The sequence below is a fragment of the Acanthisitta chloris genome, unplaced genomic scaffold, assembly GCF_000695815.1.
Source record: "Acanthisitta chloris isolate BGI_N310 unplaced genomic scaffold, ASM69581v1 scaffold38414, whole genome shotgun sequence".
In the NCBI taxonomy this organism is placed as follows: domain Eukaryota; kingdom Metazoa; phylum Chordata; class Aves; order Passeriformes; family Acanthisittidae; genus Acanthisitta; species Acanthisitta chloris.
In genome coordinates this window covers 4,844-20,538 of record NW_008668299.1, presented here as the reverse complement: position 1 = coordinate 20,538, position 15,695 = coordinate 4,844, and the positions used below count along the sequence as shown (strand labels likewise).

General features: G+C 39.1%; 1 protein-coding gene across 1 annotated transcript; it reads left to right on the top strand.

Moving 5' to 3' along the window:
* The first annotated feature begins 1,177 nt into the window (after positions 1-1,177).
* LOC103800461 (eukaryotic peptide chain release factor GTP-binding subunit ERF3A) lies at positions 1,178-14,734 on the top strand. The gene is made up of 14 exons (XM_009072838.1): positions 1,178-1,223; positions 1,537-1,578; positions 2,324-2,551; positions 3,807-3,840; positions 5,248-5,325; positions 7,583-7,763; positions 8,119-8,273; positions 9,232-9,372; positions 10,100-10,193; positions 10,537-10,617; positions 11,161-11,334; positions 11,766-11,855; positions 12,192-12,360; positions 12,981-14,734. The coding sequence occupies exons 2-14, from the start codon at positions 1,557-1,559 to the stop codon at positions 13,031-13,033; spliced, it is 1,500 nt and encodes a 499-aa protein (XP_009071086.1). The 5' UTR covers positions 1,178-1,223; positions 1,537-1,556; the 3' UTR covers positions 13,034-14,734.
* Positions 14,735-15,695: the final 961 nt, after the last annotated feature.

Here is a 15,695-nt window from a genome sequence, read left to right as displayed (position 1 = left end):
AAGAGTTTTCTCTTGGGTGCTGCTGTGCCCCCTGCACTGTTTGCTGCTGGCCACTGATGCTGTGCTGTGACCCACATTCACCCTGCCTGCAAGCTTTGTCCTCTGGCCCTCTTCCAGCTTTTGCTGCTCCAGTTTATACAAGTCTGCAGCAAATACGCAAACAGTGCGAAAGCAAAGAGGCTTAGAATCAGGTCCTTCTCTGTATGGTTTTGTTCTTCTGAGGGGATTTGTTTCATCTTTAGGTCCCATCATGCATACAAAGCAAGTGATGCTGTAAGATCTGTGTTTGTAATTGAGTTGAAGGAGAGCTGGGGCACAGCCGAACAAGGGTAGGAATTTGCGATGTGCCTGGAAAAAAAAGATAATGAACTTGTTTCAAAGAACTATGAAGTTGAATTTATACCAAGAGGTAACTAAACATGTTGAGGTTTTAGGGATAATTATAGAAGGCCTTTGATCATGTGGAATAATGTCCCAAAACATCAAGTGGTGACATTGTTAATTGGAATGTGTCCCCCCAGTAGGTGTGATAGTCAGTTATACCTCAGCGTATGGGGTAGTGACATGGTTTAGTGCCTGAGAAGGTTGAGTGATTTATCCCAAAAAAACCATACTTGTGGTTTTGATATGCACATGTTTGGTGAGATTTCCCTCCAAGTAATGTGACTTTCTTACAGTGTTTAAGAGGACTGGCAAACTTACCAGGCATGGGAATGAGTTGATCATCTCTTGCCCCTGATAACTACAGAAGATTTTAAGAATTTGTCCTTAATAACTTGTTTCAATTGTCTACTCAACCCTTCTGTGGAGCTGAGGCACAGCAGCAGTGTGGATACACCTATAGCTGGAGCTGGCAGAACCTTTCTATGCAGTTGTCACACCACACACACACGGTTTCTTTGGACACAGCTGCTTTGACATTTTTAAATGCCAGTTAGACTCTAACACCTAAAATAGCCAACATGGCCAAACAGGATGAGCAGGTAGAGAAAAATTGTTTGCTTTAAGTATCTTTCCATGTAGGGGAAACAAAATGAACTGGTGTGTTATTTTCACAACTTTTAGGCAGTTTTCTTTAGAAGTGTCTGTGCTTGGAGGCTCTGTTTGGTGCTGCTTGCACTGAAGCTGGGAGAAGTTTGAAAATTGGTTAAAATGTAAACTTTTTTTCTCTGCAGGTGCACCTGTAGAGACTTCTCCAGAGGAGCAGACAGCCTCTTGTGAAGGTAGGTGTCTCTGGGAGCCTTTTCCAGGCTTGACTGCCTTTATCCTCATGCTGCTGTTGTAAGGCAGTGTGGTTTTGTGTGGTTATTTACAGTTTCACAGACAGTTGAGCAAGGCACATACAGAAGTGCTTTATGGCAGATCATAAAACTTGCATGAAGCAGAATTTTGAAATTGAATGTGTATATTGAATAGCTTTGGCAAGTGCCAAAACATCTGAACTGTCCTTTTATTAGTTTAGTCACACTGTTTTCCTTTAGTTTTGGTACTGTCTTGGTAAATATTTGTCTTTGATGATTCCTTTTCTTTGCCCAGGTTCAAATGCTGCTGTTAATATGGAAATTTCAGAATCTGTTGGTAAGATAAGAATTGTTTCTTTTCACTATGATACTATTATAGTGCACTACTATAGTGCCTGTGCTGAATCACTGCAACAAAATAGAAGAATATCTCGTTGAGCTTTTACAGTTTTGGTCATTATTTTTTATTGTGTCTCTATACAAGGGTGAAGAAAGAGGTAATGGAACGCTAGGATGCACTGACAGTCGCAGTGAGATTACTTGGACACTGTAAAAGTATCAGTGCTTTATTAAAAAATTATTTCATATTACAAAATAGTCCCACTGTTGTGTGTGCAATGGTGATGGGCAAAAACCTGAAAGTGAGCAGTAATATGAGCAATCAGAACATGGGAATTGTATCTTTCTCACTGTATTTATGTGGTTTATGAGAGAACTTAAGCCATAATCCCTCTCCTTTGCTCTCTAAACATGTGATAGAGTCTGTCTGTGGATTCAGACCCGTGTGATGGTCTGAGTGGATCTTCAGGTTTGCTTTTTCTTGGTACAAGTGTCGCCTTGTTAGAACAGAAGTTTTAATCCCTGTGAATCACAGATTTCCTGTGTCAGCACACAAACTAGTCTGACAGCTCTTGGTGTTAATCATTTTGGAAACAAGCAGCAGTTGTCCCTGTTTATCTAGGAAGATGTTAACAGGTTGGGTAGTTGAAGTGTTTTGGTTGCATCTTTGGGGCAGAGACTTTTCCCCATAGGAATTGGTTTTGAATTCTTTACCTATTTGAATATATCTGTTTACTTTTTAGTGGAAAATGGGGAGACAGAAATGTCCCCAGAAGAGTCATGGGACCACAAAGAAGAAACAAGTGAAGCAGAGGTGGGAAGTGGTCCCACAGGGGATGCAGGGCCTTCCGAAGAGAGCGCTCAGGAAATGATGGAAGAGGAGGAGGAAATACCAAAACCCAAATCTGTTGTAGCACCTCCAGGTGCTCCTAAAAAAGAGCATGTAAATGTAGTGTTCATTGGACACGTAGGTAAGTTGTAAGTGAATGTGAAGTCATTGGATCTTTGTGTTGTGTGATATCTGGAACTCACAGGATTAGAGATGCATCCATTCTTTGTAGGGATGTATGTACTCCCATGGCTTGAGGCTAACAGGAACATTCATTCTAATGCTGCTCTGGAAAAGCAGAAAATTTACAGAAGTTCTTTCCAGAGATAGAGTGCCAGGGGTAGAGTGTGTTTACTTGGATACAGCAGTGCCTGTGTTCATGATTTCTCAAGTACCTGTTCCTGTCGAGCGCAGTGATGTATCTGTGTTTGTTATGGCCACAAGCTGAGACAGGAGAGATTCAGAGTAGATACTAGGAAAAATATTTTCCCTGTTAGGGTGGTCAGACACTGGAATATTGCCCAGAGAGGTGGTGGAGTCACCATCCCTAGAAGTGTTTAAGAGGCATCTGGATCTGGCCCTGGAGAGGATATGGTTTGGGGGTTACAGCAGTGACAGGTTAATGGTTGAACTTATTGATCTCAGAGGCTTCCTCCAACCTTGATATTTCATAATTCATGATCCAAAGAAGAAAATCAGAAAGCAGTGCTTCTTTTCTGCTTATTTTAGATAAAATGGGTAAAGGTTCTTAATATTAGATTCAAAAAAATACTAGTCTAAATACTACAGATTGTGGAGTTATTAACAGTAGATTAACATAATTCATAGTTGAAAGAAGCATCTACAGCAAAATGTCCTAATTTAATAGCTTCAACAAGCTTCAGAAAAACTTGGTGTCAAAAGTGCAGAAGGATTATTGAGTCCAGTTATACAGTAAATTCTGTCCTTTCATCCTTTTCACCTCAGAAGTTCTGTAACTCAGTCCCAGGGTGAACTCAGAACAGTCACACAGAGCTAAGGGGCAGTGGGCAGAAATACACAGCCAACACACCTTAGGGACAAGGGATAAAGGAAGCAGGGAAAGGGATTTTGAGAGATATTCCCATGCTCTTAACCCCCCCTTTGGCTGTATCTCTGCTTGTGGAGGGGGTTTTGTAATGGAAGGTGCCAAATCTGTGTGTATGAGAACAGAATTTTCAAAATTCAATGTAAATTGCATCAATAATTAATTGTTACGGGAACAAGGGAAGGTGAGAGAGGCTTCAAAAAACTTAGGTTATGGTTAAAAAATACACCTTCTTGTATAAATCAGATGACTTTGTTCATAATGGTTTTATTTTTATAGGATTGTCTTTTAAATTGTGAATGACTTAAATTTGCTTTTTTTTTTCTTTTAGACGCTGGCAAGTCAACTATTGGAGGGCAAATAATGTAAGAAAACTTAAGTTTTCAGGTTTTCTCTTCTTTCTTGTGAATTAAAAAAGCATCAATTATAATGAGTAATATTTTCTTTATGGCTTTCATATTTGTATAATAGAATATGATTATTCCAGTCAATTGAGTTATTTCTTGTCTTTAGAATTTCTTAATTCCAGCAGATCAGTCTTACTGCTGTAAGATTTTCACATAGTGGAAACAGCTATGCAAAGCACAGTACAGAATTTTAAAAACTTAATCACTTGCTCAGAATGTGGCTGTTTTCCTCCTTATTTTCAGGTGTTACTTGGAACTGCTTTATAGCCTTTGCTGAACTTTGTGAAGATTTAAGAAAAAAAATTAGTATCTTTATTCACTGGTGCTGTCAGACATAATTTGATTTCAAAGTGTGACAATATCTGCAATATCAGACAAAAGTAAATAAATGCAGTTGGATTTTACAGTTTTTAAAAATGGCAAGTAGTACATGAGGAAATTAATGCTATTTGCTGATGCAAAGTATTTCTATGATTTTACAGTAAGATTCTCACAAGAGTGGGAGGTCTGTCTTGCCATTTTCATCTTGTTTTGTTTTGACCAAATTGGAATGTTGGAATTGTCATGCTACATTTAACCTTGTGGTTCATACTAGAGCAAATTAGCATTTCATTATCTGATGTGTCTGAGTTTTCTCCTTGTCCAAGGAGATTCCTATTCTTATCACTCTACTGATGTGTTGTGTGCTGAAAGGTTTTTGTGGTCTTTCATTTCTGCAGAACATCCCTTTGGTGTAAGGGGGGGAAAAGTTGGGTGTCAGTACTAACTTTGTCATTAACCTATTTACTGTTAGCATTAACTGTCCTTATAAACTAAGTAGATTACTGTTATTAGAAGATCAGGTAGAAATAGCTGAGGAAAAATGAGTGTTTTAATATAATAAAATTGTACATTACTTGCTGCTTTTCATAATTGAAAGCTCTGTTGATGTATCACTTTCCTTGTTCTAGGTGAAATGAATGAAATCAGAGTTATTTTTCTTACCATTTCAGAAATGTGGATATGAAAAATTCTTGTAGCACAATTTTTGCTTAATTTTGATATACTGAATGAGTCTCAAACAGACTTAACAGGTGTAGTTCCTTTTGAAAACCTGAACTTGCCTCTGTGGAAGGTTTTACAATTTGGCTTCAAAGAGGACATTCCTCATCCCCTGCCACAGTGGTCCTGGTGTCCTTTTACATATCAGATAATGGTGTGGCTTTTCATGGAGATAAAATTCCACTCACATCAGGCTGTTCCAGTTTCTCAAAATAATCTGTAGGGATTGTATATGTATTTAACTGTTTGGAAATAGTTTGGAAATAACATTTGGAAATACATTTCTGCTTATGTAAAATTGCACTTTTCCCCCTCTCTCCTTAGGTATTTGACGGGAATGGTTGACAAAAGAACACTTGAAAAATATGAAAGAGAAGCTAAAGAAAAAAACAGAGAAACATGGTATGAACTTGCTGAAGATAACAGCACACTTTGCTCTTTTCACTGTGCTGAAATGGGAAACTGCTTTTCATTTCTGTCCCTGTAGCTTTGGCTTCCTGCTGGAATGGCTTTCCAGTGTGTGGGGAGGAATCTATAGTTTTTCCTCCAGTCCTTTAAGTAAAACTATATGGAATGTTGTGATTCACATTGGAACAGGTTTTGCTGCTCCAATGCTTTGGGCAGCACAGTTGGTAAAAGGGAATAAGAGGCAGATGCCTCTGCCTCTATCTGCATGTCTTTCACCTGTAAACAGCAGAGAGCTGTGTCAGGGACAGAGGTTAAAGCTTTCCCTGTGGCAGATGTGAGCAGTTTTGGCTGTCACCTTCTGTCTCATTGTTGTTTGAATAAAGATAGGGTCTTGAGTTTCCTCCAGGCAGGATGATGCTATTGCCATGGGTGGATTTTTTTTAATTTTTTTTTTTGCAGGCCTCTTGTTTGTTCTGGGTTTTGTTGTTGTGTTTTGGTTGGTTGGGTTTTAGGGGGCAGTGTGTGTATATACAGCACATGTAGCAGTCTGATTTCTCCTTCAAACAACTCCCGAAAAATAGATTTTTGAAAGCTTTCTATTTTTGGCTGTGGTGGAGGAAGACAGAGGTTCAAAGGGCTGTGGAAAAGGAGCAGTTGAAGACTTCCTTAGGGGCAGAGCAAGGATGGAGCACTCGAGGGATGGGCAGTGACCTGAATTGAGTGAGTTGTGTGTGAGACAGTGGAATAGAAAGGGTCACGGATGTTCTTTTTACCAAGCAACCATTGTCCCCCACTGGGACCTGACCATAGTAATAAATATTTCAGGACCTTCCTCAGAAACCCTCAACACTTGAGAAACAGATTTCCTCTTCCCCCTTCTCTTTTTAGAGACTTGAGTTGCAGGATGTACCTCCTTGAATGCTATTTTTATTCTTTAAAATATGTCATGATACACAATAGAAAGTATGAGGTACCTCTGTCATTATCAAAGGTCTGGTTAGCTCTCTTCATATGCTGAGAGTCTGAAATCTGAGTAGGTTTACTTTGTGATTCAGAAAGTTCTGCACTGTAGTGCAGAATTGACATCTCAGTCAGAAATGCATCGTTCTCTGAAAAAAGTCTGCAAAACAGACTTCCCATCCAGCTACCACGCATAAATTCCTGCGTGCCTCTTGTTAGCTGAGTAAAACCTGACCTTTGGCTTGGCTGAAATCTTTCAGGAGCACAGGCTGTGGTGAAACTTACACCACTTAAGAGCTGTGCATAGTGGCTGAAGCCCAAAGCCATCTAACATGCTGTCAGGGCCTCTGTCGGTGACAAATAGCTATTGCCCAGGGAAGACTGTGATTATATATATCCATAATTCCCAATATTTAGTGCTCTCCCCTGACCGTGGAACCTCTTGAGCTGGAAAGGACATCTTTGTGTTTAACAGTCCCTGAGGCTCCCTCCCTGCTCTCTGTCAGTGGAGTCAGCAGTGTCTCCTCAGACATCATTGACAAAAGACAAGCTGAACATCTTTATAAGCTGCTGCTAATGGTGGAAAATATTGCTGTGTTAAGCCAGTTCAATGCAGTTATTAGTGCATCCCATATACTAAATTTTCTTATTAGTAACAGTATTAATTATTTTCTCTCTGTTATATTTACCAATTTTCACAAAGCCTGAAGGAGATAAATAATACTTCATGTTTAATTGAAATCTGACTTATTTGTCAGTGACCAATGGGCTAAAATGTAATTAGGAGGGGCTAACAGTTGATATGATCAAAATACCAAAGACAGGTGAGTAAAGATGTTGTTAAGTGCATAGCCAACCTCTGTTTCATGTCTGCAAATAAATGGGAACTAAGAGTTATAGTTCTCAATATTAATATATGCAACCAGAACTAATTTTTTTAGTTCATTATGCTGAGAAGGAGGGATAGTTTTGGATTTGATCCAGAGGTGTCTGTCAAACTGAGGCAAAGCTTAAAGTATCTGAGGTTAGATCATACCTGGAGAACTTAGATGCTGCCAGTTGTTTTTAGAATTGTACCTGTGCAGGTGTGTGAAGGAGAGCTGCCCTGGGCTCTGCAGTTTGCAGAAAGAGGAGATGTCACTGTTGGTCTTGGAAGAGCTTAAGTTTGGTAACGCTAAAGTGGTTAGAATAATTGAGCAGAAAAAAAGACATTTTATATGAACAAATGGTCCTACATAAATTCAGTAAAAATCAATACAAAACCAGAATATTTGGGTTGGTTTCTTTTCAGGTACCTTTCATGGGCCTTAGACACAAACCAGGAGGAACGGGACAAAGGTAAAACAGTGGAGGTTGGCCGTGCCTACTTTGAAACAGAGAAGAAACACTTCACCATCCTCGATGCTCCTGGGCACAAGAGCTTTGTCCCAAACATGATCGGTGGCGCTTCGCAGGCTGATCTTGCTGTGCTGGTAAGGACACAGCAGACACTGTTCATTTGGGTATACTGTGGCATTAAGCTTTTGGCTTTGTTTGTTTGTTTATTCTTTCGGTTCATTCCAGGGGGCAAAATTTCCAATGTTAAGTTTAGCATGTTGAGTGGGTTTTGGAGTAACCTAACAGCTTCTTAAAACTGACCACGGGTGTCATGTGATTTATTTATGTCAGTGCAGAAACTAAGGGGCAGTACTGATATACCACTGCATTGTGAAAGCTTTCACTAGTTTTGACTACCCAAAGTTATTTTTAAATAAGGCAGTTCCCCATTGTTGATTGTTCTGTTGAGAGAATTGTAGAACTTTTCATAATGTGTGTATTTTTAATTAGGTTATTTCTGCACGAAAAGGAGAGTTTGAAACTGGATTTGAGAAAGGTGGACAGACAAGAGAACATGCCATGTTAGCAAAAACAGCAGGTGTAAAACATTTAATAGTTCTTATTAATAAAATGGATGATCCAACTGTAAACTGGAGTAATGAAAGGTGAGTTTAATATCTAAAAGATATACTGAAAGATACTGAAATAAAATCATTCCTAGGTGAAGTGATTTTTGCACCCCATTTTTGCTGAAAGAATGGTAGGCTGGGGGACTGTAAAGATTGCAGGCACACCAGAAGCACAGTGCCTAGGACAGTGCCTCTCAGCTGAGCTTGAAGTTCCACACTACTTTAAAACATTCCTTTCAACTGCTCAGATCCTTGCAGACATCTCTAACAATCCATGCATTGTGTCAGAGTTTAATTGTTGACTTGGAAACTTTACACTGAACCTAAAACTGGAAGTGACTGTTTGCTGTAGTCCAGTTTGCCAGAGTTATCAGAAGACTTAGGTGTGGGCCATCAAGAATTGTGGAAGTTCTTGTGGAAAGCCATGAGGGTCTATGCACTCTTTGAACATAAACTCTTTTTCTAAGAGACCAAGGCATGCCCAGTTGTGCTGTCTTGGTCCTACCCCAACCTTCTGACATTATTAAATCCAGCCAAAACTGAGAGGAAGAAGTATAACAGAAATAAATAGCATGAAACCTTCAGAAATTATATAGGAGACTGGAGGAGACCAAGCCAGCACTAAAGAGAGTCTGTAGCATGACCTGAGTACCTGTTTGCTTGGTCTGTCTTGCTATGTTGGCCTGGATCTCTTGCTTGAAAGCAGTTCCAGCATGTGCTGCTGCTTATCCTCCCCATAATAGAGGTACGTGGAGGGAACTGATGATGCTTCCTGGTGCAGAGGAATGAGGGGGAATAGCCAACACTAAGCTGTCCTGAAAGATTGGGGAAAAGATGCAAATAGGCCACTAAGCTTTAATAGGATTGCTTTGCTGCTCACACGGTAACTGATGAATATGGTATGTCTGTGGCTTCTGTTGGTTTTTTTAAAGCACAGTATTATGTTATGCTGCAATAAGTGAGACTGACCTTGATCTGCTTGTCATTTTAATAGATATGAGGAATGTAAAGAGAAACTGGTGCCATTTTTGAAGAAAGTTGGCTTCAATCCCAAAAAGGATATTCATTTCATGCCCTGCTCAGGACTGACTGGAGCAAACCTTAAAGAACAGTCAGAATTCTGTCCGTGGTATATGTATGTATCTTAAATTGATCCGTTTGCTGTGTTTCAGTAAAAGCAAATGGTACAGTGATGCTAGGAAGTAGTGCAGCTTGGTGTATTGATTGCTTTCTGAAGTGCTTGAGGAGGTGCAGTCAGGGCACACGAGCACAGCCATGCAGTGTGCCCAGGAAAACCATTTGCCAGCTGCATAAGATGATTAGGAACAGTCTTAGTGTTCTTTGGCCGTGTGAGTTTGAGTGCCATATGAGCAGCTGAGTTTTGCAGTGATGCTGCAGCTGGCATGTGGCTGCAGTGAGTAATTGTTTGATGTGAACAGTTTGCTCGAAGCTGTGTTATAATTAGTGCCATGCCTTGTCTCTCAGGGGATGTCATGTTTTTCAATACTGTTCATTGTACTTAAAATAATGGAAATGAAGTTTGGGTTTTGCTTACAGTTTGGTGTTTTCCAAATATGTTATACATCTGTCATGATTCTCAAAGGAGTAATTACTTGGTGTGACATGTGCCTGTAATGTAACTTAAAAACCTGCACTTCCTGGGTATTAACATGTCAGCTAGGGTAAAGTGGACACTGCTGCTGGAATATTTTGATAGATTTAGCTGTCTTAGAGGTCACTGTTCTCAGTGATGATAGATTGAGAATCATCCCTTTTGCTGGAGTGCAGTTATCCATTCTGAGTAATGTTTTTTAATGGAAGGGTGCTCACACAACTGAAACAAATGTCTTCTGCTCTTTTAGTGGATTACCATTTATTCCATACCTGGATAATTTGCCAAACTTCAACCGCTCAGTGGATGGACCAATCAGGCTGCCAATCGTGGATAAATATAAGGTACAAGTTCAAATAGGAGGATGGGCACTGTAGGAGGATAGGCACTATAGGAGGACTGTTTTCAGGGAGCAGGAGATGGGCTATTTACTGCACTTTTAGAGAGTCTCTTTTTTCTTTGCTAATGTCACATTTCCAACTGCAGAATAAAGGTGGGAAGGGGAAGTAAGCAATTTTGGCATTAGATGAAACTCTAAAAGTCTGAAATCTCTCATAAGAACAGTTTCCAAAGCATTCAGTATAGTAGTGCTAAAAAACCTCATGGGGTTAAGTAATGAAACTGAGAGGGAAATCGTAAAGAGAGGCAGTGTTTTCAATTTGTATCTCATGGTTTCTTTTTGTGAAGGACATGGGCACTGTGGTCCTTGGGAAGCTGGAGTCAGGCTCTATTTGCAAAGGACAACAGCTTGTGATGATGCCAAACAAGGTATGGTAAGGTTTAGGTATTCAGAAAAACTTACTGCCTAAAAAAAGTTTTATTCTGAAAGATACCCAGTCTTTAAATCAGAGAGTGTCCTGTAGCTCTGTTGAACACAACTGAGCTCTCATGTTTTCCATGTGTGATGTTTCCATGGGGGGGGTGTGTTTAGTTTCTTAGCATTCAGAACTTGGATTGTCTTGCCTTGGTAAACTCAGTTGCTGGACTACAAATCTCTATACTTTTGGAACTGTGTTGCTTTGCATTTGTACAGTTTGCCCCCTAAACCTTTTTCCTGCTGTGGCTTAATACTGCTCAAAGGTTTTTCTTTTCCCTTCCCCAAAGGGAAACAGGAAAAACTTTAAAAAGAAAAAACTTCTTCAAAAAAAGATTTAGTAACTCATCATTCAGATATTTTAAGCATTCTGAAGCAGAACCAAATGTACTACATTTAAACTGTAATGGAATTATTTATTGAGTTCCTGTTATATTAGTGATTTTGTGGCAGACTGAAATATTCACATAGAAAACTACATTTTTGCTTTCTTTAAGCACAATGTGGAAGTTCTTGGAATCCTTTCTGATGATGTAGAAACCGATTCAGTAGCCCCAGGTGAAAATCTAAAGATCAGGCTGAAGGGAATTGAGGAGGAAGAGATCCTCCCAGGATTTATTCTCTGTGATCTCAACAACCTTTGTCATTCTGGACGCACGTTTGATGCCCAGGTAGGATAACTAACGTTTAATTGCTGTGCAGAGGGGAAAAAAACATGACAATACTTTGTGTTTCACCACATCTAAACTTCAATAGTTTGAAGTTTCAATTCAAGTTTCTTACTCACTACCATATCTCTAAACTGGCAATAACATATACACTTAACTCTATCATCATTAATGTTTTAAGTGTAACTTCCCAATGAACTGTTAGATACTTATAATGGTGAAAACAAATCATGACAGGCCAGTTCTTAACTTTTTTTTTTTTTTGGTACTTTCATGTTATGAGCAAGTTCGTGGCATATAAATTGTGTTTCTTTGACAAAATTTGTGTGTGTATTGTTGGTCTATATGTTTTGATGTAGTTCTGCATTTGATTATTCTCTGTCCTTTTACAAGTGAAATTAGGTAAAATGCACTTACTCTGCATTGTTTTCCAGATAGTGATAATTGAGCACAAATCCATTATCTGCCCGGGTTATAATGCTGTGCTGCACATCCACACCTGTATTGAAGAAGTTGAGATAACAGTGAGTATCATTTTAAGTTGTGATGTGACTGTAGACACTCCATTGTGGGGGTGAGGAGTTCTGTCCTGACATTCATCTGTAGAGCAACTAATGCAGCAAAGCTCCAGCCTTGAAAGGAATTCTTGGTCAGTACAGTAACACAGCCCAAAATAGCTGGAACTTAGCATAAGCCTTGTGAAAAGTGTAGTAAGTCATGACGGACTCTTCTGCAGTAAATCTTGGAAGTTTTTTTACTTATTTTCTTGTGGTTTCTTTCTTAGACCAATTCAGTTTTGTTCATGAAGAAAGATAACCCTTGTTTTAGCACTCACAGCTGTTAACTTTTCCCCTCTGCAGGCCTTAATCTGCTTGGTAGACAAAAAAACAGGCGAAAAAAGTAAGACACGGCCCCGTTTTGTGAAACAAGATCAGGTCTGCATTGCCCGTTTAAGGACAGCAGGAACGATCTGCCTTGAGACATTCAAAGACTTCCCTCAGATGGGTCGCTTCACCTTAAGGGATGAGGGTAGGTGCTTCAGCCACACTTACCGACTTGAAAGGGAGATTGTGCATGGCAGTGAGGCATTGACATGCTGATACCTGGTGGGAATCACTCTCTGGGTAACAATGGAGAAGTATATTTAAGCAGATTGCTGTCATTGTGCAGAGTTCTTGCTAGCAACGGCCTGTTTAGATGGACAATGTACAGAAGTGTGCAGGAAGATGGGATTTGAAAAATTGCCAGCAATGCTTTCTTAATGTGTCCAGGAATGTCCACCTGCATCAGTGGGGTTTGTGTTGGGCTTTACACCCTGGGAGAACTGCAGATTTAAAACCAGTTGTCTTTACAAGCAGTAAACAGATCTGGCAGTGATTCTGCCTTGGCTTCTCCTTACATTAGTGTAGGGCAGGTTTTCCACAATCCAGTTGTGTTCTTTGCTGTGAGAAGAGCAGGTTTCATATTTCTGAGATGTTGGGGTGCTTTTAAAATACACCCATGCCTTCATGCTACAACATAAAAATGTATTCTCTGTGGTTTCTAGTGCTCTCCAGAGCCTCTGTTTTGGGGAAAGTTTACGTGTTCTTGGAGCCTTTCACACAGTCTTTCCACAATAAGAGTAACTGCTGTTTGTCTCCTTGGTTTAGGTAAGACCATTGCAATTGGAAAAGTTCTGAAACTGGTTCCAGAGAAGGACTAAGCATTTTTCTCAATGACCCTGCACAATACTGTGAGGAAAATCGACTCAGCAAAGCCTACTTCACACCGCCTTCTTATTTTCTGCCCATTGATAAACTCCTCCCCATATTTTGCAAAGACAAATTTCACAGCAAAGGTCCACATTATGTCAGCTTTCTCATATTGAGAGCTCTGCTATGCCACTGTTGAATTTTCCCAAAAAGAATTTTTTTTTCCTCCCAAATTCTGCTTCCTTGGAAAGATTCGGCAATAGCTTTGTAAGTGATGTGGACATAATTGCCTATAATTATGAAAATCTAAAGGATTTTTAATGTTTAATTTCCCCCAGCATATCTATTAAGACCTCTTTTTTCCAGGCAGATCATTCAGAGTGTGCGAGTGTGTGTGCACATGTTACAAAGATGACTTACCATGTTAATAAACTATTCAACTTGAAATCTTTTTCGGTATTTGAATTGCTTTTGAATAATGTTTTTTATCCGGATGTAACGCAGTTGCATTAGCTTTTTAACTTCCCAGTAACCTACATAACGTGGTTACTTGGACTTTTCTAAACTCCTCAGCCTCCCCACACACACAGTTTTCAATGAGGCAATTGGGCACTCAACCAAGTTTGTACTAAACTAATTAGGTTTGCCCCTTCCCTTTGTTGAACCCGTTCTTAAAATTAAAAGTCATGCAAATGTGGCACCTTCATTAGCTTTACATTTGTTAACCTCTTCGGCAAATTTAGGTTGACTTAACATCATTACTAGACACAGGAAGTCAATTTTGAAGGCTAGAACTGCATATTGTGTCTTTATGAAAACTCAGCGGTATTAAATCCTTAACTGCAGAAAAGCTAACAACCAGTAAATCAGTGCAACTTGCAAAAATAAGAGACTCTGTGGCAATAGTGCCTGTTAGTATTTATAAGAGCTGCATTTTGTGGGAGAACTGGGCCTATTAAAAAGTGCCAGTTACATAAATGACTCAGTTCACCCTGTCTTTAATGGAGAGGCCTGGATAATCCTTGCTGTTTTAAAGATCAGTCTGAACTGAGAGGAGAAGGCTATTAAAATCCCTAAGAGTTTGCACATACTGAAATATGGGAGGGTCAGAATCAAGCACAGTCTGTAAATTTTTGCATATCAAAAAGCAATGTAAGCTTATGAGGGACCAGTCAAGTTTTTTCTTGAGAAATTAAAGCAAAACTGGTTCAAAGTAAAGCTTACTCAGTACAACTTGAAGGAGCTGCATAATAAAACCCTACTTAGCTGCACTTTGAGAGTGGACTGTATGCAATTGCTGTCCTGATTCTAACAATTGGGATGAAAGCTGAGGGATATTTTTCATTTCCCAGAGTATTAGTAGTAAGTATTAAAAGGTATCCTCAGAGCTTCTTCAGAATGGCTCGAACTAAACACTTCCAGTTGTACAATTGTGGTGAGCCCATCTTCTTCCCCCAAAAGTTTACAGTCTAGTGACTGTATCTGAATTCACAGATAACTCAAAACTGAAACAGATTTACCTTTTTGGTTTATTTTTTAATTTTTTTTGTTTTTTTGTTTTGTTTGTTTCTTTGTAACTGTGGAACTCCCATTCATTTCACTTACGGCTACATTGTATGGACAGAAGAAGTTATTGTCCTTCAGTTTCATATGACTACACTTGTAGCTACCGTAATGCATGGAATTTAAATAAATTTTATTATGTCTGCAAACCTCTGGGCTTTTATTTTTTTTTTTGGTAAATCAGGGTTTAAAAGGAACTTTTTTTTTCCTAATTGAACAAATCCCACAGTTCCTTGGATCTTAAACTAATGAAGAAATTAAAAGCCAAGGAACTTTACTGTCTTGTTCACAGTCTGGACTGACTTTCCACATATCTGATGCTTTCTTGAAGTAAGCTCATGGGTTTGAAATTTGCAAAGATCATTGTTGGAGAATGGTTACAGTTAGATTCCTAAATTATTAGATCTTTAACAACTTTTTTTTTTAAGGCATTGAAATGCATCTGAAGACTACAAGATGCTCCAGCAGAATTTTTCCACTTTTGAGCATCTTAATGAGGGATTCTAAAACTTCATTATTTTGAGGCTGGACTGAGTTGGACTATCAGTAGGTAGAAAGTCTTGAGTATTTCCATTACTCATCCCATCAAGTGCATTTGATTGCCATTCCCAAAGATCCAGTTGCTGTCACCTTGTCTGCAGAGGGAGGCTGTGTTATTTCAAGGTCACCAACAGAGTCCACATTATTCAGTCAAAGATATTGCTGTCCTGTAGAAAGTTTTTATTTGGGTACAAAATACTTGCATTCTATAGCAGATACACAGATAGGAAAATGTAAGGCATAAATCTGCACAAATTGGCTGCATTTTGGGTAGAAGAGCTCAAAGTACCTTGTTTTTGAATAGTCTTCAGGTTACATCTCAACTTTTTCATTTCATTTCCATTCTACATTTTCTAGTCCCATTTTTACTACTATTAAGTACAGCTAAATTTAGATGCAAGAGGAAAAAAAGATAATGTGGCTTTGTTGGAAATCAATAATTATTTGCTGATTCACTGATGTAATAAACGTTTTTAAATGACCATTTTGAATACTTCCTTTTGTGCAAATGTGGTGTGCTGCTTGGAAGAGAAATAAAATCAAGGAGCTGTGCAGCCACAACAGTTGAAA

Bases quoted from the DNA above. Each gene is read 5' to 3' on its own strand.
- LOC103800461 (XM_009072838.1), top strand. From the start codon at position 1,557: ATGGAAATTTCAGAATCTGTTG. The intron at 10,194-10,536 runs GTACAAGTTCAA...CTTTTTGTGAAG, and splicing joins CAATCGTGGATAAATATAAG to GACATGGGCACTGTGGTCCT. The intron at 11,335-11,765 runs GTAGGATAACTA...ATTGTTTTCCAG, and splicing joins GACGCACGTTTGATGCCCAG to ATAGTGATAATTGAGCACAA.